The 21083-nt window shown below is 36.6% G+C and overlaps 1 protein-coding gene across 1 annotated transcript in view; it reads left to right on the plus strand.

Annotated features, from left to right (window-relative positions):
- The window catches only part of Atr (ATR serine/threonine kinase), a 116396-nt gene that overhangs the window by 43619 nt on the left and 51694 nt on the right, over positions 1-21083 (plus strand). The window contains exons 22-28 of the mRNA XM_036192592.1: positions 1058-1264; positions 2731-2844; positions 8231-8346; positions 13013-13133; positions 14804-14941; positions 16132-16324; positions 18262-18440. Of these exons, the coding sequence (XP_036048485.1) occupies positions 1058-1264; positions 2731-2844; positions 8231-8346; positions 13013-13133; positions 14804-14941; positions 16132-16324; positions 18262-18440 (1068 nt within the window). The remainder of the gene's footprint in view (positions 1-1057; positions 1265-2730; positions 2845-8230; positions 8347-13012; positions 13134-14803; positions 14942-16131; positions 16325-18261; positions 18441-21083) is intronic.

The raw sequence follows: 21083 nt of genomic DNA on the forward strand, positions 1-21083 counted from the left end.
TCTTTCTTTTTTTTTTTTTTTTTTTTTTGGTTTTCTCGAGACAGGGTTTCTCTGTGTAGCTTTGCGCCTTTCCTGGAACTCACACGGTAGACCAGGCTGGCCTCGAACTCACAGAGATCCACCTGCCTCTGCCTCCCAAGTGCTGGGGTTAAAGGCGTGTGCCACCACCACTCAGCTAGACTTATTTTTCTATGTATGAGTTTTTTCTTTTGCCTGTGTGTATGTATGTGTACCACATGCATGCCCAATGCCTACATAGGTCAGAACTGGAACTGGATTTATGGATGGTTATGAGCCATGCTGTGAGTGCTGGAAACTGAACCCAGGTCCTCTATAAGAACAGCAAGTACTCTTTAACTATTAAGCCATCTCCCTTGCATTCCCAACCTTTTAAAATTAATTGGCAAGGGTAAGGAAACTTGATTGATAGGGGTCTAGAGACTCTGTCTCAAAAAAAAAAAAAGACTCCAGCTGTGCTTATTAGCACCATGGTTAAGAACACAGTTCTGAATACACAAAAACTGAAGAAGTACTGTTTTTACAAGTGAGCCTTTCCTAATCTTATTTGAGGATGGGTTTCATTTAGTCTAAGTGACAGAGGAGAGTTTGTAAAGAAGACTGATAACTACTATTTATATATTTAACTGTAAATCTAAGATGAAATAATACTTGCTCAAGAGGAGAATCTCTATGAATGTTATACCTTCTAATAAATAAATTCAGTAATTGTTACATGAGCAATAACTAGAAGTAAAAATACATGTGTGTCATTATATACCGTTTAACACTGGCAAACAGGTATAGACTTAATAGAAAATAAGCACTAAAATGATACTGTCTAAAAGATAATTCTTGGGCAAGAGAAATGGCGTAGCAGTTAAGAGCACATAATACTACTACAAAACATATTGTGAGCTATATTATATAAAGTCATCAAAAACTGATTGAAAAGATTGAAGATACAGGAATTTAATTTTGCCTGTATTAATATTTTTAAGCTTTAGTTTATAAAAACATGCTGTAAGAGTTTGATATAAACTTTCTACTTTTACTTTAGGAAAAATTGATAAAATATGCAACTGATAGTGAAACAGTGGAGCCTGTTATCTCACAGCTAGTGACGGTCATTTTGAAAGGCTGCCAAGATGCAAACTCTCAAGCTCGTTTACTGTGTGGGGAATGTCTAGGAGAATTGGGAGCAATCGATCCAGGACGATTGGATTTCTCAACAACAGAAACTCAAGGAAAAGATTTTACTTTTGTGGTAAGTAATGGTAACTTTGAATGATAGTATTTCTCTAAGTTAATTTTGTTTTATTTTATATGAATTTTTCATCCTGTGTATGAGGATTTTACCTGAATGTATGTCTGTGCACCACATGCATGCATAGTGTCCACAAAGACCAGAAGAGGTCATTGAATCCCCTGGAACTAGAATTGTAGACAGTTGTGAGCTCCCAATGGTTGCTGTACACTGAGCCCAGGTCCTCAGCAAGAGCAGCCAGTGCTCTTAACTACTGAGCAATCTCTCTTCCCCTTGAATTGAGTTTTATGTATCCCACTTATACAGTCAGAAATTTTAAGTAGCTTTTATTAACTAAATAAATACTGTCATGGAGCTCTTTAGCCAAAAGCAATAGTTTGAACCTAATAGTTGATCTAATGTATTCTGTTCTTGAACCAAAGCTTACTAATCTAATTATGATAATAGATCTATTAAGTTATCTAAAGATTAACATTTAAATATAATTGCTAGTGTTTCCATAAAAAACTAGTTTTTCAGAGTAGTCTAGTGTTGTGTATATTTTAAGGAAATCCATGTATAACAATCAATTTGTACTTTTTGCTAGTTTTTGTTTGTTTGCTTGTATGTATGTTTGTGATTTTTGTTTTTATTTTTCAGTGCTAGAGCTTGAACTTAGGGCCTTGCTACTAGGCAAGTGCTTTCTCACCGAGATCACCAATGAGAATGAAAATTTTGATGTGTTAGTGTACTTGGTGATTCTGAGTAGAAAAATGTTGAAATTACCTTGGAGTAATTACATTCTGTAAAGCAACTCTCAGGTGTGTGTGTGTGTGTGTGTGTGTGTGTGTGTATGAAACGTGCTATTACACACAGGTAGAGGTCAGAGAGTAACTTTGCAAAGTTAGTTTACGTTTACCTGTAGATGGGTTCCGAGGATTGAAATCCAGGTCTCTAGGTGTACACTGAAAGCACTTTGCCCACTGAACCGTCTTGGTGGCCCTACAGCCACCAAGTTCAAACACAAAACAGCGCAAACTGGGGCTGGAGAGATGGCTCAGTGGTTGAGAGCACAGGTCATTCTTCCAGGGGACCCAGGTTCAATTCCCAGCACCCACATGGCAGATCACAAATGTATAACTCCAGTTCCAGGGGATCTGACATCCTCATACAGACATATATGCAGGCAAAACCCCAATGTATGTTAAATAAATAAAATAAATCTTAAAAAAAAAAAAAAGTGTAAACTGACCGAACTATTCAAAGTTGAATGATTTTGATACAGTTTCATAACATTCTAAAAAGACATAGTATTTGATTTCTTAGCTGTGGATTATATTTCAGCCATGATGCCAACTTTGTTTGCACTTCATTCTCCTTTCCTTTTTCTAAGTTCACCATGGTAACACAGTAAATAACACCTGTAGAAAATGTATATATCAATTATTGAGGGTTTATTTTTATTTTTATTTTTTGCTTTTTTTAAGACTGGAGTAGAAGATTTAAGCTTTGCCTATGGATTGCTGATGGAGCTAACAAGAGCTTACCTTGCATATGCAGACAATAGCCGAGCCCAAGATTCAGCTGCTTATGCTATTCAGGTAAGCATGCTTGTGTGTAATAGCTATTACTGACTTTACAGTATTAAGTGCTAGTAAGAAAGCTATAAATTCCCTAGTTGTAAAATATTTAACCTTTATCATCTAAGTGATACAGATTCATAATAAATATCTTAGAGAACACAGTTTATTTTCTTGAATGAATAAGAACCAAATATTATAACACATACATATGAAAATGCTTTAATGAAATCCATTACATTGTTGCAAACATAAATAAATTTTTAAAGTACATATTACTTTTTAAAAGTATTTAACATACTGTAAATACTTAAAAAATGTTTAATATTTATACAAATATAAAATGTCTTTTATGCTAAACAATGGGAAATATTATTTATGATCTTATCTTCAATTTTATTTTCTTATGTTTAATGACCTATCTTGGGTAATTTTCTGTGTCAGTAACTTATATCTAGTTCATTCTTTGCAATAACTGAATGATGCTCAATATGAATATACTACAGTGTATTTAAGAATTTGCTAGAAACATCTAGGTTGTTCTACTACCTTTATAAAACATGACTCATGACTAAGGAGCCAGGAATGGTGATGCACATCAGTAATTTAAACACCTGAGAGACAGAAAGAAGCAGGAAGATCACTACAAATCAGATTAGCCTAGTGGCAGAACAGCCTGCTTTACATAGTGAGGCCTTGTCTTGGAATATCTCACAAATTTTTAAATTTTAAATAAAAATAAATGCTTTTAATTCCAGTACCCAGGAGGCAGAGGCAGGGAGTTACAAGTTCAAGACTAGCCTGATCTATCTGGAGAGTTTCAGGCCAGCTAAAGATAGATAGTGAGAACCTCTCTCAAAAATAAATAAATTTTAAAAAAGATTCAGAGAACATGTATTTATACATATGCAAACATATTAGTTGTATAAGTAACTACACATTAAAACCAATCTTAGACCAAGTATATAGTTTGCATTGATAGCTTTTATTTTCATAAATTCACCAACTTGACAGCCCTGCCTCTTGTAAGAATTTTAAGTTAAGTTTTTTGAGTTTTGTGAGTTCATTACAGCTATTCTTTTCCCTTTTTGGGTGGAGAGTGTTGGTTGTTTTGTTAGACATTTAGGTCTGGAATCACACTGAAATGTCTAGGTTATAGATATACATTTGGATATTTTCATTAGAGATGTGACATTTTGAAATGTTGTGTCTTGGTGAAATAATCAAGAGAGGAAGTATTGATTAAAAGATTTTATAAGTCAGTGGTGATATTTGCTTGTGATCCCAGCTGCTCAGGATGCATAGGAAGGTTGCTTTAACGAGACTGTTACAGAAAAGGAGAGGGGGTGTTCCAGTCTTTGGTCCTGGGATGCGAAGCTAGAGAATAAAGATAAACAAACATGCAGACAAAACAGAGAGCTGTCAGTGATGGTAGGAGAATGTGCTGTTCCAGAAGATAAAAGTTTGGAGAAGTCTTTTGTGATAGGAGGAGAATGTGCTTTTCAGGAAGATAAAAGTTTGGAGAAGTCTTCTCTTTGTGGTCTGTATTAAATGCTGATTACAACTATAGTGGTTTAAGAACTGAAAACTGCCCACTGACTGCATAGAAACTGAGGCAGTTGTTGACCTTGACAAGATTTGTTTCAAACATTTATCATGAATATAAGAAGAGAGAAATTAAAAAAAAAGCAAAAACTCAGTTCTTGAGGAATTTTACTGTCAAGCACAAGAGAAGAATGGGAGAGGAACTGGGGCATAAAGAACAGTAAAGCTAGAAAAATACAGTATTTCTATATTACCTGGGGACAGGTTATCAGAAAGGAGGCAGTAATAATGTAGAAGAGAATTGATGAAGTGTTGTTTTATTTTTTTAATGTGGATGTTAATGCTAAGTATCCATGCAGTCTACCACTGAGCTATACCTTCAGTCCTAATGCAGTATTGTAAACAGGTAAAGAGACAGGGAATGCATGCAGTGCAGAGGTAGCAGGGTTAGCCTTCATTAAAAATAAGAACAGAAGCTGAAGATGTATCTCTGTTGGCAGAGTGCTTACCTAACATGCATAAAGCCTGGTGTGGTTCTATAACATACCTTGGCATGATAGCTCATATCTGTGATCCTAGCCCTGAGGAGATAAAGGCAAGATGATGCAAGTTCAAGGTCATCCTTACATAGTATATTTGAGGTCAGCCTGAGATACATGAAACCCTGCCTCTAAAGAACAACAACAAAACCCCTTAAGAATAATTCATTGGGGATGAAGAAATGGCCCAGCTTAAAATAACTGGCTACTCTTCCAGAGGACTTGAGTTTGCTTCTCAGCACCCACATGATAGCTCACAACTTTCTAGAGTTCCAGTTCTAAAGGACACAGTGCCTTTCTCTGGCTTACATAAATATTAGGGATGCATGTGTTGCACTGACTTACATTTAGACAAAAAAATATGCACATAAAATAAAATAATGAAATTTAACAAAAAAGAAAGAACAATTCATTGTAACAACAATAAAGAAAGCAGGTCAAAGGTGCACAAGTAACTGGTGTTGCCAGACTCACATAAATTATAGGAATGGAAGTTTGGGAGGTTACCTAACTACTATTTTCTCTATGAAATTTGAAACAAGGTCTGTACCTATAAACATATTGGTATGTTAGGCTAACTTCAAACTCATAGAGATCTGCCTATCTCTGCCTCCCAAGCAAGTACGGACAAGTAACTGGTGTTGTCAGGCTCACATAGATTCTAGGAGTGACATTTGGGAGGTTTCCTAACTACTTCTGTTTCCTCAAATTTCATAATTTGAAGCAAGATCTGTACATATAAGCATTTTATTGGTTTGTTGGGGTTTTTTGTTGTTGTTTATTTTGAGATAAGGAACTCACTATGGGGCCCTGGCTAGCCTGTAACTCACTGTGTAGACTAGGCTAGACTCAAACTTATAGAGATCTGCCCATCTCTGCCTCCCAAGTGGTGGGATTGAAGTTGTACACCACCACACCAGCCCCATATTGATGTTTTTAGCAATGTAGGTAAGTGCCCTGAAATCAAAGGAGAATCACTGATCTAATACATCGTACTAATAGAGGAGGCATTCTTTATTTTCTCTCATATTTCTATAGATATTTGTGTGTGTACACACCCACGTTCGTGCACTTCCCATCTGGAGGTCAGAGAACAACTTAGAGTCAGAACTCTCCTTCCTCCATGTCAGTTCTGGGGTTCTAACTCGGGTTGGATGGCTTGGTGGCACGTGCCTTTGTCCACTGAGTGTTGTCATCAGTCTCACAAGAGCTTCTTTGGAAGGGATTTTGCCAAACTCGAAAAGGCTAGATTAAGACAAAATTTTAATAACATTTTAAAGTAAAATGAAAAGTAAAATTTAATTACTTCTGTGAATTTTTTAAAATGCTGTCTTAGTTTTTAATTTAAAACCTAATATAACATACATGATTTGCTGCTGGGCAGTGGTGGCACATGCCTTTAATCCCAGCACTCAGGAGGCAGAGGCAGGGGGATCTCTGTGAGTTTGAGGCCAGCCTAGTTTACAGAGCGAGAGCCAGGACAGGCACCAAAACTACACAGAGAACCCTGTCTCAAAAAACCAAAAAAGAGGGCTGGAGAGATGGCTCAGAAGTTAAGAGCACTGACTGTTCTTCCAGAGGTTCTGAGTTCAATTCCCAGAAAGCACATGGTGGCTCACAAGCATCTGTAATGAGATCTGGTGCCCTCTTCTGGCCTTCAGGCAAACATGCAGGCAGAACACTGTATACATAATAAATAATTTTTTTTAAAAAAAGATACATAATTTGCCTAATATTGCTTATTTCTTAAAACTATCAGAAAAACATATATTTATTGCACATGATTATTTTCAGTAGAACAGAAAAGAAAGAAAGAAAGAATACTGTGTAGTACAAGATGTAATACCTTAAATTATTTGTCTTGTTTTTTTGTTTTGGTTTTTGGTTTTTGGTTTTTTCGAGACAGGGTTTCTCTGTAGCTTTGGAGTCTATCCTGGACTATCTCTGTAGACCAGGCTGGCCTCGAACTCACAGAGATCCACCTGCCTCTGCCTCCCAAGTGCTGGGATTACAGGCGTGTGCCACCACCGCCCAGCTATTTGTCTTGTTTTAAAGATGGGTATTAGTGACAGCAAGTTTATGTCATAAAATCCTTCTCCCATACCTTGTTTAAAAACATCAAAATCAATCTCTCTTCCTCTCCCCCCCCCCACAACTCCCTCCCCTCTTCCCCCTTTCTCCCTTCCTGTCTCTCCCTCTCAGCTTTTTCAGATGGGCTTTCATTTTATATATATATGTATGTATGCCATCCTTGCCTCAAATTGTAAATCCTATGTCAACCTCCTAAATGCTGGGATTACAGGCATGTACCACAATGCCCGGCTGTGTTTGTTTTGTTTTGTTCTTTATGGGAACAAAAATAGAATCATTCAGTCTCTGAGCTTGAATAATAAGTTGCTGGTTTGGGCTTTTTTAATTGTTTTGTTTGTTTCAAGACAGTACCTCAAGATGTAGACCAGGTTGGCCTGGAATTCCCTGTGTAAATCCATGGTTTCAAGCCCATGGCCTGGAACTTACAGAGATCCTTGTGTCTGTCTCACTGTCACTAATGCTGGGGATACAGGTGTGTTCTACCACACCTAGCTGTGACTGGTCTTTAACATTTGCATTCTGTTTAAAGGATTTTAAGCTCAGTTTTTTGTTTTGTTTTTTTTCCCAAGACAGGATTTCTCTTTGTAGCCCAGACTCATGGAACTTTCTATGTAGAACAGTCAGAGCACCACCTGCCTCTACCTCTGGAGTGCTGGAATTAAAGTCGTGTGCCACCACCACCCAGCCTTACGCCCTGTATTTTTTTTTTTAAAGAAATTTTACATACCAACCACAGATCCTCCTCTCATCCCTCCTTTGCTGCCCCCCATTCTCCCCCACACCTCCCATCCCCTCCTCCAAAATGGTAAGACCTATCTAGAAGTAAGTTGTCTCGAGTTGATGCCCTCTTTTGGACTTCTAGCTACTTTCATTATAACTCCAAAGAAATCAGATTCTCAGGGTCAGGGCCTGGGTATGTATCTCAGTTTCAGATTGCATACTTAGCATATGTAGAGGGATCTGTCAGTCCTTAGTCCAAAAGAAACATTCTAAGACTATAATTTTGTGAATATGCAAAGTTCTTTTTGTCTCAAAATGTTCTTAATTTTATGTTTAAGAGTCTATTTTACATGAACTGGCTTCATAACTAAGTATTGTCATTGATTTTGTGATCCCAAGTAAGGTACCTTAATGGTTTGGATCATTGAAATAAATGTCTTAAGGGAGTTCGGAATCTTAAGTTTTCATTTATCTGTTTCATGTGGACTTACTATTATAAAATGTATTTGTAGGAATTACTTTCTATTTATGACTGTAGAGAGATTCAGAGCAATGGCCCAGGTTATCAGCTGTGGAAGAGATTTCCTGAACATGTCCGGGAAATATTAGAACCTCATCTCAATACTAGGTATGTATGTCTATTAATTTAAATTATTTTCACAAAACTTGTTTTAATTTTGTAAAATTTAATATTACCTTCATAGAGTTTTAACATCAAAAGTATTTTTAGAGGTTGGGGGTCTTAATAAAGTATTCACTGTGTAAGCATGAGGATCAGAGTTCAGTTCCCTGACCCATGTAAAAAGCCAGACCTGGTTAATGTACATGTAGCACCATCAATGATGAAGAGGGACCAGAGACAGGCAGATCCCTGAAACCTATTGGTCAGCCAGCCCTGCCAAATAGCATTTGTCTTAAACTATAAAAAGCTGGAGAGGGGTTAAAGAAACCACCCAGCATTGGCCTCCGTCCTCCACACATACGTGCATACACATGCATTCATCACACAAATACAAAACCACAAAAAGTATGTTCTTATGTTGTTTTCTACTGTGGTTTATGCTTATACTCATTTAAAACAAAAATTAAAGTCTGCTCCATTTGATAAATTTTATAACTTTAAATATTTAAGACTAATTCATTGAAATTAAAAGAATTTTACTTCACTTCAACTGTCAGTAGTGCTTTGAAATATCTACATTGAGTATGAGTTGGTACTTTTGTGTTCATTGTTTGTATGAGGATTTACTGTATGTGTGGAGGCTAAAGGCTGATGTCAGGTGTCTTCCTCCATCACTTCTCCCTTTATTTGTTTAAGACAGGATCTCTCACTGAACTTGTAGCTTAGCAACTAGACTGGCTAGCAAACCAGAGGCATACATTCATTTCTGCCTCCCTTGCTCTGAGGCTGCAGTTGTACAATTTTATATGGATGCTAGTCATCCTAACTCAGGTCTTCATAAACTTGTATTTGTAAGTATTTTACCATTTGTGCCATCTCTCCTGCCCAGGTGAGATTGTTTTTCAAACTTTTAAGTAGAGAAATTTAAGTGTTTAGAACTAGTCGAAAAACCCAATTAGAGATTGTCATCCTTCCTGATTTTCCATCTTTTTCTCCCTCTAGTTTAAAAATGTGTTTTCTGTTTCTTCAATTTAAATAACTTTGATAGGAATAATTACTAATTAGAAATTTTGGATTTTTTTTTAACTGGAGGCTTTAATTTTAGGTAGTTTGGGTCGTGTAATTACTAGGTATGTGAGCTTGGAAAAATTACTTCTTTGAGCCCTAGTCAAATACCTATACTTCTAGTGAAATTTCTTGTAAGAATACTAAAGTTTGCATTTATATTCACTAGATAACTTTTTTATACTTAAAAACCTTTTTTGCAAGCATTGTATTTCTTCTGATTAGTATTATTGAAGATATAATATGTCAATATGGAGTCTAAAACTAATATTTAGCTTTTCTTTTTTGAGGATTTCATATTTGCTTCTCTTCATTCCGTCTCTCTACCATTTCTTTTTAATATGGTCTCCCTATATTCCCCAAGCTGGCCAGGAACATGCTTTTTACCTAACCCTGGCATCAGACTCACAATCTTTTTCTTTGGCCTTCTTAGTGCTAGTATTACAGGTGTGTGCTGCCATACCCAGCTTCTTTATCTCATTATTCTATATTCTAACGTATTTGTATTTGTAAGGCTTCTTACAATCTACTAGTAAGTTCAAAGCATTTGAAGTCATAGATACCTAAGTCTGAGTCTTGGCCCTATAATTGCTAGCTTCTAAGTCTTGATTAAATTATTTAACAAATATGTAGACAGACATTTCCCTATACCAACCACCCGATCCCAAATAACCAACTCAGAGGCTTAATATTACTTATAAATACTTGGCCAGTAGTTCAGGCTTGCTACTAGCTAACTCTTACACTTAACCTATATTTCTATTTATGATTTGCCATGTGGCTCATGGCTTCTTACCTCATTTTTACAATCCTGCTTGTTTGGTGACTGGCTGATGTCTCTTCTGACTCTGCCTTGCTTCCCACCATTCTGTTTGGCTTTCCCTCCAAACTTCCTGCCCAATTACAGGCCTGTTAGCTTTTTATTAACCAGTGAGAGTAATACATATTTATAGTGTAGAAAAGGATTGTTCCACAGCACAAATGTACGTTCTGATTTTTTGTTATTGTTTTGTTTTCTTCTGTTTGGTTGTTTGCTCTGAGACAGTCTTACTCTATAACTAAGGCTGGCCTAGAACTGACTCTGTACTCAGGCTGATCTTGAATTTGTGACAGTCTTTTTGTATTAGCCTCTCCAGTGCTGAGAGTACAGGTATAAGCAAGCCACCTTGCTGGCTGTTTGTTTTTTGAAACACGTCTTTTTATATATCCCAGACAGGCCTGAAACTTAAGGTCCTCCTGCATCTGCCTCCCAAGTACTGGAATTACAGGCATATACCACCATGCTTGGCTTCATCATTTTCTTCTTGAAAATGGATGATTTTACTCATCTGATATTGATTATTATTAAGAATATAGGAGATAATAAAGTATGAACAGAGTGGCTGACACTTAGCTGATACTCAGTAATGAATGCCTAATTAATCTCAGCTTGTTGAATGAATTCCTTGGATTTGGGGGAGATAGTCTGTGGGAGTGGCTGTTTTTACTTATTAGGCTGGGAGATAGCTCAGTTGGTAAGTTACTTGCCTTGTATTATAAAATATGAGATTAATATCCAGAATCCATGTGAAAAAAGCTGTTTGGTGGTGCATTTTTATAACCTAGCACTAGGGAAACAGTCATGGGGATTCTGGGGCTGGCCAGCCTGCCAGCCTAACCTACTTGGCAAGCTGTAGACCCTGTCTCAATTTTAAAGAAAAAGAAAAGGTATTATGCATCTGAGAAGACACCCAAGTTTTGTCTACTGGCCTCCACATGCATGCATACATGTATACTAGAACACAAACACTCATAGGCACACAAAAATGTAGAAGTGCATGTTTCTGCCCAGTTTTAAGTAGTCGTGTACAAGAGTGACCTTAGGACAGTAATGCTTATTTATATATGATTTTTTTATTTTACATATTTATTTGTGTGTGTGTGTGTGTGTGTGTGTGTGTGTGTGCGCGCGCGCGCGCTACACACATTCCTCAGCTTACATGGAAGTCAGAAGGCAACTTGTGGAAGTTGACTCTTTCCTTCCAACCATGTTGGTTCCAGGGAGCAAATTAAGTCATCAAACTTGACAGCAAGGCATCACAATAGCCCATGATATTTGTAACTGAGAGATTTAAGGAACTTCCCAGATGGGGTACCATTGAGTTATTTATATGCAGTCTCTAAACCTAGATTATGGGTATAAATGATGCATGTATTTGGAATATTTAATATTTAGAACCAGATAAACCCAATGCACTTCAAAGTTGCCACAGAAATAATTTGTGCAGAAAACTTGAAAATATGACTAGGCAGATCCTGACTTGTAGTTCAAACTCATTAATATTTTTACTTTTATTTTTGTTTTGTTTTTTTCAAGACAGGGTTTCTCTGTGTAGCCCTGGCTGTCCAAGAACTCACTCTGTAGACCAAGCTGTCTTTGCACTCAGAGATCCACCTGCCTCTGCCTCTCAAGTGCTGGGATTAAAGGCGTGCATCACCACCACCTGACCAAACTCATTAATTTTTTTAAACTAAATTCACATAAGCATTTTAGTCCCATAAAACTGTTTTTACATAAAAGATTTTCTCTTTTAGGTTTGAGATTGTGGATTTTCTCGTTTTTTAAAATATGGACTATAGTAGAATGTATCTTGCTTGCTGGAGACCTTGAGTATGGAGAAACTATTATATTTATCAATTCCTGAGCTTACATGATGATTCGTTTTTTGTTTTTTTTTTCGAGACAGGGTTTCTCAGTGCAGTTTTGGTGCCTGTCCTGGATCTCGCTCTGTAGACCAGGCTGGCTTCGAACTCACAGAGATCCACCTGGCTCTGCCTCCCGAGTGCTGGGATTAAAGGTGTGAGCCACCACCGCCCAGCCTAAAAGAACCTGTGCCTTTCAGAAAATCCTACAGCTGTGTACTTAGTTGTGAGATGAGAGCTGTTTGAACATGTTTAACATAATGTAATGCTGAGGACAAAAAAGAAAGTCATGTTGAAATAATGGGAGAAAATGGGAGAATTTCTAGACATCAGCTGGGTTTACAGATTAGATTGTGAGAAAGAGAAGTGGTTTATTTATTTTTTTCTATGTGAAGTCAGAAGTACAGGAGATGAGATCATTGGCCAAAAATGGCAGTAGACATGGTACAGATAATTTGGTACAGAGGAGCCCTTATAATTTCAGTGAAGGAGAAAATTCCTTAGAAGCTTAGCATTCGATTAAGTGGTCCAGCCAAACATTGAAGTCAATAATGATTACAAAACTTGAGGAAGAAAGAATACAGCAGTGCACTGAAATTGTTACTTAATGTGGTAATCAGTGAGTTTGATGGATGCCGAGAATGAAGACCAGTGGCAAACAGTGTAAATGAGCAGCTTGAACTTGACTGAGGTTGGAAGACTCTGAGGAGAGACATACTCACATCCTAAGGTGACCTGAGGAGTATGTAATGACCTCCTACTCCACCATTAAGACAGATAGTAGTAGAAAAATACTCTTTCACTAGAATTCAGCAAATATAATACAGCACAGTACAGTTCTCAGTGAAAAGGTGCATATAACTTCTTACACTTTCTTTACAGTATTTCTAAATACATATTTTTAAATAAATTTTCAAATTTACAGATATAAGAGTTCCCAGAAGTCAACAGATTGGTCTGGAGTAAAGAAGCCAATTTACTTAAGTAAATTAGGTAATAACTTTGCAGAATGGTCATCATCTTGGGCAGGTTATCTTATAACAAAGGTAAGAGACCCTAGTTTAGAATTTATTAACTGAACAGAAATTCTGGAGGAATACAGAACATAGACTGAATGCATAGCATATACAAGAGGATATTCAGGCTGACAGAATGAAAAGATAATATTTTTATTTTTATATTGACATTTTTATGTAAACAAGATATATTACCATTTGTGATACTTTTGAAAGAAGACATGTCATTTATACTTTTATCTAAAAATAAAGATTTTTTAATGAAATTTCTTGGAAAACTAAAGATATATTGTAAAATTTCTCTAATTTAAAATTTGTATGGGTCTAACTAACAAAATTATACTATGCATTCTAAGAAAATGCTTAAGGCATGTTTAAATACAACTTTTGCTTTAAATTTACATTTCTATTGTTAATTAGTCTTTTAAAATATCTCAACTATTAATTGGCAATTTTAAAGCATTCTCTTTCACTTTTTTAAGGACAAATAAAAATATGTGTGAAACATTGAATAATCTTTTTTTGTTTTTGTTTTGTTTTTTTTTGAGACAAGTTTTCTCTGTGTAGCTTTGCGCCTTTCCTGGAACTCACTCTGTAGTCCAGGCGGCCTCGAACTCACAGAGATCTTCCTGCCTCTGCCTCCCGAATGCTGAGATTAAAGGCATGCGCCGCCACCACCTGGCATGTTGAATATTATTAAAGTAACTACTTCTAGGTGCAAATATTTTGTTCAGTTGTTTTTGTTTTAAGACAAAATTTAATATTCGACTTAAAAACTCTTTAAAACATTTTCTAATAGTTCAGTGATCATAAGATTAGATTACACATTTGACTTGAAATCGAAGTCATGCCCAACTAAGTAGTTTTCTGGTTTTTGGGTTTTTTGGGGGTTTTTGTTTGTTTTTCTTTTTCTCCTTTTTTTTTTTTTTTTTTTTTTAAAGATTTATTTATTTATTATGTATACAGAAGAGGGCACCAGATCTCATTATAGATGGTTGTGAGCCACCATGTGGTTGCTGGGAATTGAACTCAGGACCTCTGGAAGAGCAATCAGTGCTCTTAACCTCTGAGCCATCTCTCCAGCCCCCATTTGTTTGTTTTTCAAGACAAGGTTTCTCTGTGTAGCTTTGGAGCCTGTCCTGGAACTCAGTTTGTAGACCCGGCTGGCCTCAAACTCACAGAGATTCACCTGCTTCTGCCTCCCGAGTGCTGGGATTAAAGTTGTGTACCACCACCACCGCCGCCCGGCTATTATTTTTCTTTTTATCTGATAGTTTGTCACTGCACACTGCTTAAAGTACCAGCCGTATACTTAATGTGCTGACTCAGCATACTTTTTTTTTGTTACTTCACTTAAGGAATTAGTACACTAAATTTAATAATAGCTAAAAAAGATATACAAGGAAAGTTAATCTATAACAATACATAACACATTGAAAAAGAGCTATAAAGGAGCTAAGGCTGTTTACACTAACGTAAGCTAGCAGCTAGCTCTACATTGCCTTTAAGGGTCTCAGTAGTTCTGGCATTTGGGATCAGTAGAGAGATGATCTCAAGTTTTCCTTGCTTGAATATAATCCTTCACTGTATGGAGAAGATCTGCTCAGTCATGGGTTATTTCACATGCTGCATTTTAACATTCAAGCAATAGAATAAAGTGTGTAAAACTACTAATCTTTCTTAACCATTTGAGTTTACAGGTTCGGCATGAACTTGCAAGTAAAATCTTTACATGCTGTAGCATAATGATGAAGCATGATTTCAAGGTCACCATCTATCTTCTTCCACATATTCTAGTATATGTCTTGTTGGGTTGTAATCAAGAAGATCAGCAGGAGGTGAGAGTTATGTTCTAAACATGTGAAATTTAGTTTCTCTAACATATTAGTATTAGAAGCTGTAGAGTAGGGGCCAACAAGATGGCTCGGTAGATAAAATGTTTGACACACAAGACTGATGATCTGAGTTCAATCTCCTGATTCTACAGGGGAAAGAGAGAACCTAAAAGTTGTGCTCTGACCTTCACATGCACACTGTGGAACACTTGTACACATTCCCTCTCACTCACATATACAAATACTAAATTCTAGCACTTGAGAGGCAGAGTGGCAGGAGCATCAGGAGTTAGAGGTCATCCTCAGTTACAGAGCCAGTACAATTTGTATTACATGAGATCCATCTTAAAAACAAAAAATAAAATCTTATCCTACTAGCTTTAAAAAAATTGCCGAGCCGTAGTGGTGCACACCTTTAATCCCAGCACTTGGTAAATTCAAGGCCAGCCTGGTCTACAGAGTGAGATCCAGGACAGGCACCAAAACTACATAGAGAAACCCTGTCTCAAAAACCAAAAAAAAAAAAAAAAAAAAAAATGTTTAATACAAAAAAGCCTAAATATCATTATTAGTATATTTAGCTATTTACTCCGAAATTAATTATAATCACTCTTCTTAAAAATTTTTATTTATGTGTGGGCATCACATATATTTGCAGGTGCCCAGGGAGACCAGAAAAGAGTGTCAAAATCCCTAGAGCTGGAGTTATAGGCAATGTGAGCTGTCTCATATGTGTCTTCTGAATTCCCATCCTCTGAGCAACAAGTAGTTTTTAGCACTGAACTATCACTGTCTAGCCCTTTTTTACTTACTCTGTTATGTGTATGGTAGTTTGCCTGCATATACATCTGTGCACCATGTGTGTGCCTGGTGTCCACAGAGACCAGAATGGGGTATTTCATCCCCTAAGACTAGAGTTAAAGGATGGTTGTGGGTCAACATGTGGATGCTGGGAATTGAACCCAGGTCTTCTGCAAGGACAGCAAATGCTCTTACCCACCAAGCCATCTTTCTAGCCCCCTGTTTAGTCATTCTTAATCAAATTTTCTTTCTCATTAATTTTGCTATAGATATGATTACTATTAATCTACTGTTTTTTAATTATTGCTAGAATGTTTAGTTTTATATTTTAGATATTAATAAAATGTTACTATATAGATGGATGCATTATTAACTATAAATTAATTACTTAGGTTTATGCAGAAATTATGGCAGTGCTAAAGCATGATGATCAGCATGCCATCAGTACCCAAGACAGTGCATCTGATCTGTGCCAATTGAGTACACAGACCGTGTTCTCTATGCTTGACCATCTCACCCAATGGGCAAGGCACAAATTTCAGGCGTTAAATGCTGAGAAACTCCCACAAAACAAACTAAAAGGAGGTAAGGTCAACTTAATGTGTGCATACTTTCTTATAATATCCACCAACTAACTTGTCCTTGTGTTAATTCTACAATTTAAGCATTAGTGGTTTTTTGTTTGTTTATTTTTTTAAGACAATGTCTATGTACATTTCCACATCATGATCTTGATTCTCCTTGCTCATGACACAACCAAACTAGTGGGAACTCATGAACTGTGGACCAATAGCTTTGGAGCCTCCATGGGACTGGACTAGACCCTCTGCATAGGCAAGACAGTTATATAGTTTGATCTGCTTAAGGGGCCCCCTGGCAGTGGGATCAGTATCCATCCCTAGGCCATAAATGGGCTTTTTGGAGCCTATAGTAGGACATCTTACACAGCCTTGGTCCAGGGGGAGGGGCTTGGACCTGCCTTAACTGAGTGTATCAGGCTCTGCTGACTTCCCACAGGAGGTCTTGCCTTGGAGGAGTGGGAATGGGGGGCAAGAAGCTGCTCTTTTAAGTTCTTACTCTTACACCTGTGGACAAGATACATACCTAATTTTTCTTTATATAAATGGGGTTTCTCCCTTAGGAGATTTTGTGAGGATTTGATGAGATGATATATGTGAGTGTAAATTGTGAGCTGTGAAGTAGATGATAGAGTGATACTGTGATTCTGCTACTCCTTACTTTTAATTCATTTGCTCCCTGTGCTTCGGTGTATTGTGTTTGTGTATGTCATCTTCACATTTTTAAGTTTTAAATGTTAAAGAAGGTTTTTATTTGATTTGTTTTGGGGGGTTCAAGTAGTGTCTGTTACCCAACAGAATCTGCAAACACCCTGAGCACACTGTTGTACTACGCACAGTGTTAGAGCTACTGGTCTGTAATTTTGTTTTTGTGGGTTTACAGATTTCACTAACAAGATTAAAGAATCTTCTAGAGTAAAATGAATCTCATTAGAGTTATCCTACCAATTAGCCCCTGTGATATAATCATTTGATGACAAGAAAATATTGATCACCCAGTAATGAATTCTTTCCATGGTTTTGAACCACTATTTTTTATTGCTCTTGCAGTTTGTAGATGGTTATAATCCTATTGCTACTGTTATCCTTCAGCCATTCTCTCATTTTTCTTGCTAGGTTTTAGGGCTAATTTTAAAAGTTGACAATCTGGTAATTACTAAACAGATTTTCACTTACAATACTGTCAGTTTGAAAACCACTCCTTCTTTTATTCATATGCCTGTTAAAGACAATAGATTGTTGTCTCTATATTTGCAGATAGTTGCCTGTTGACTAAATGTTTTCTATGGAGTTTGATTAAGTAGCAATTAAGTGTTTGTTCCTAGTTCTCTTTGTGAAAATTTTACTGTTAAAAGCAAACACTAACTTGCCTATAATTTTCATTAACATTGCAATTAAAATTCCATCTTTTTGGGGGGGGGCTAAAAATTCCATATATTAAGATTAACATTTGGGGGCAAGGAATATAAATAGTTTAGTGAACTTTTGCCTAGCATGGACAAAGGCCAGGACTCAATCCTCAGCACTTGAAAAGAGCTTCTAAACTTTAAAATAAAAGTCCTCTTCCATAATTCTGAACTTTCCTTACTGAATAATTGTGTCTTATCAGAGTAATAAATAATTTTATTTCTTTTACTTTGTTTTCATACATTTTTTAACATTCGATCATAGTTTTACATTTACTCCTTGAAGTAACTTGTAAGGAAGGCAAAACAAGTATCAATATTTCCCTTTAACAGATAAGAAATGGGTTCAGTGAGTTGAATAATGTCCACAGTTAATAATAATGGTAGAACTGGAACAAGATCCTCTGAGCAGTCATCTTGTTCTTCAATGAGGCCTAAATATTAGCCCTTAATGCATTTGTATTATTTAATGAAAAACTTAAATACTTCATCTTCTAAATTTTTCTTATCAGTCTTTACTCAATTTTTTTTAATCCAGTATCAAATGTGAATTTTGAAGACTATCAGAGTGTAACTCGTTTTCTAGACCTCATACCTCAGGATACTCTGGCCGTAGCTTCCTTTCGCTCCAAAGCGTACACACGAGCCGTAATGCACTTTGAGTCATTTATTACAGAAAAGAAGCAAAATATTCAAAAGCATCTTGGATTTCTACAGGTTTGAAATTAATATAATGAATTTAATAATAAAAGTAATAATTGGCAGTCATTTATGGTGATGTTAATTTTATTGACTATTTCAGACATTGTGCTAGGTATTAAATATTTGTAATACTTTAGATGCTTTCTGATAGTGGGAAGAAATTGACAAGAATTTGGTATAGTATCTAAGTGTGTTGATGCTTCTGTCCTGAAGAAGGGCACTGCATTTTCCTTAAGAGTAGGGAAATGAGCAATCCAGGAATAACTTCATGTCAATGATGTCTAAAATAATAATAGTTATTAGAGATAGCTCCATGGAGTTGGGAAAGAGTATCATGTATGGAAAGAGTAAAATGTCAGTTTTAGAATGGCATTTGGAAATGATAAAGGAAAGATCTTATGCCATAGAGAACCGTACAGGGTGTGTACCGGGGCAGTATTATAGCATCTTAGCTAAATGTCTGTAGCTCTTGTGGAGGAAGAGTATAAAGACTATGATTCAAGACATTACTGTTGTCATTTGGAGAGGCAGTAACCTGAGTTTGGGTAAATGAGTAAGGAGATGTGAGGATGCTGGTGAAACAAAGGTTTAGAAGATAATATGCTGTGTAAGAAACAAATTAGGAAGTATGTGGAACTAAGACAGCATACCCTTTTGTCTCAGTACTATTCTTGCTAAAAAGATCAGTGTCCTCCATGTTACCAAATTTAGTCCTTATTTTCTTAAACTCACAGTATCATTTGATGGGCCTTTCTATTTTCATCAAGAATTTTGAATTTAGCAGATTTGGTGGTACACATTGAGAAGCCCAGCACTTGGGAGGTAGAGGCAAGAGGATCAGGAGTTGACGTTCATCAAGACTATCGTGGACTTCATACAATTCTGTCTCAAAACACACAAAACAAGTGTTTTGTTGTTGTTTCTTTTAACCTGAGAGACATTTGCTTTTTCTTCTGTGGCTTTGGGAATATTTTCTTCCTCCTGGATTCTGTTTTCTCTTGCCAGTACATTCCTCCACCCACCCCAAAACTACTTTACTGAGTCATAGCAGGTACACAAAGAGTTGTACATGTGCAACATGATGTTTGTAGATAATACACCCACAAACAGTCATCATAGTCAGTTCTAGGAACATCTTTACTTCCAAAAATTTTCCCCATACTCTTTATTGATTATTTGATTTTTTTTTTTAATTTTTATTTTCTGGAGCTGAGGACCGAACCCAGGGCCTTGTGTTTGCTAGGCAAGCGCTCCACCACTGAGCTAAATCCCCAACCCCTGATTGATTGGTGTGTGTGTGTGTGTGTGTGTGTGTGTGTGTGTGTGTGTGTGTGAAAAGCACTTAACATAAGAACATTTATTGAACTCTAAACATACAATACTATGCTATTAACTACAGTCAGTGTGGCTTGCTCATCTTGTATAATGTTGTACAATTGTGTAAATAATTCCCCAGTCTCCACATCTCCAGCCCCTGATGAGCACCATTTCTTCTCTGTGTGAAGAAGCTAAAGTAGTGATCATGTATATCCATCCTGTGTGTCTGTTTTATTTGCCCTGCATTTCTTGAAGCAACAAAATGGAAAACGTAAGTGCTTTTTCCTCCCTGTAGTCTATTTTTAATTTCATTTTGCTTTTAAAAGTTTTTAGTATATAGATAATTCAAGCAAGAAATATTTTCGAAATTGTATAGTTAGCATACATATATCTGCACCCGAATTCCACAATTAACATTTTTCAGTATTTGCTTTGTCACATATCTGTCCATACCTCCCACACTTCCCACCTTTAGTTTCCTTTTGCTTTTTGTTGTATTTCAAAGTAAGTTGCCTGCATTTGTGTATTAGGTCTGCTTTATTCCTAGTTTTCCCATTCCACATAATAAACCCTGAACTCAGATCAAATATCTTAAAAGTACTTAGTGGCATTTATCAATCTGTTCTACACTTCAGATACAAATAAATGAGCTTCAAAGGGCAGAGCAGCAAGATCTCTAGCACTTTCCAGTACTCATGTCTGCTCAGTTATCTGAATTCCACAGTAATGAGATGTTCATTTGTGGCATCTTTTGTTCTTTCACAGTTGGTTGCAGAAAGTGTAGTGGTCAAGAGCAAACATCTTTCCAGATGTTCTAGCTATAAATATGGGCTCATTCTTGACTCTCCTTTTTTTCTTTTTGTTTTTGTTGTTGTTGTTCTGTATCAAATTTATCTACATTCCCTGCCAATTCTGCTTGATTCCATACCTACCTCTCGCAGCTCATTCTTAACATAATAAGCCAAAGTCTCTTTCATTTATAAGCTGTTCAATTTTTTCTGCTTAAGCCATAAGTGGATAACAGTTTTGTTGAGACAAAAGCCAAAAATTCCATCTTGGTAAAGTTCCACCTGCCATCTTGGAAATGTACATGATAATCCCAGTAAGATACTACTTCACTTCCACTAGGATAGAGTTCTGGAAACACCTACAGCAGGTTCAGTTGTCCAGTGACAACTGCATTTCTTTGCCTCAGAGGTGATGCCCTGCAGTTGCACGAGAAGCTTCTTCTGAGTGCAGTCAGTTTCAGCAGCACCAATGCTGTCTATGTGCACACAGGTAGAAACTCCAGCATCTGTCTTTACTTCGTCTCTTTCTGTTTATTTCTAGTATTATTTTCTC

This window comes from Onychomys torridus, chromosome 7, assembly GCF_903995425.1.
Source record: "Onychomys torridus chromosome 7, mOncTor1.1, whole genome shotgun sequence".
Classification (NCBI taxonomy): Eukaryota; Metazoa; Chordata; class Mammalia; order Rodentia; family Cricetidae; genus Onychomys; species Onychomys torridus.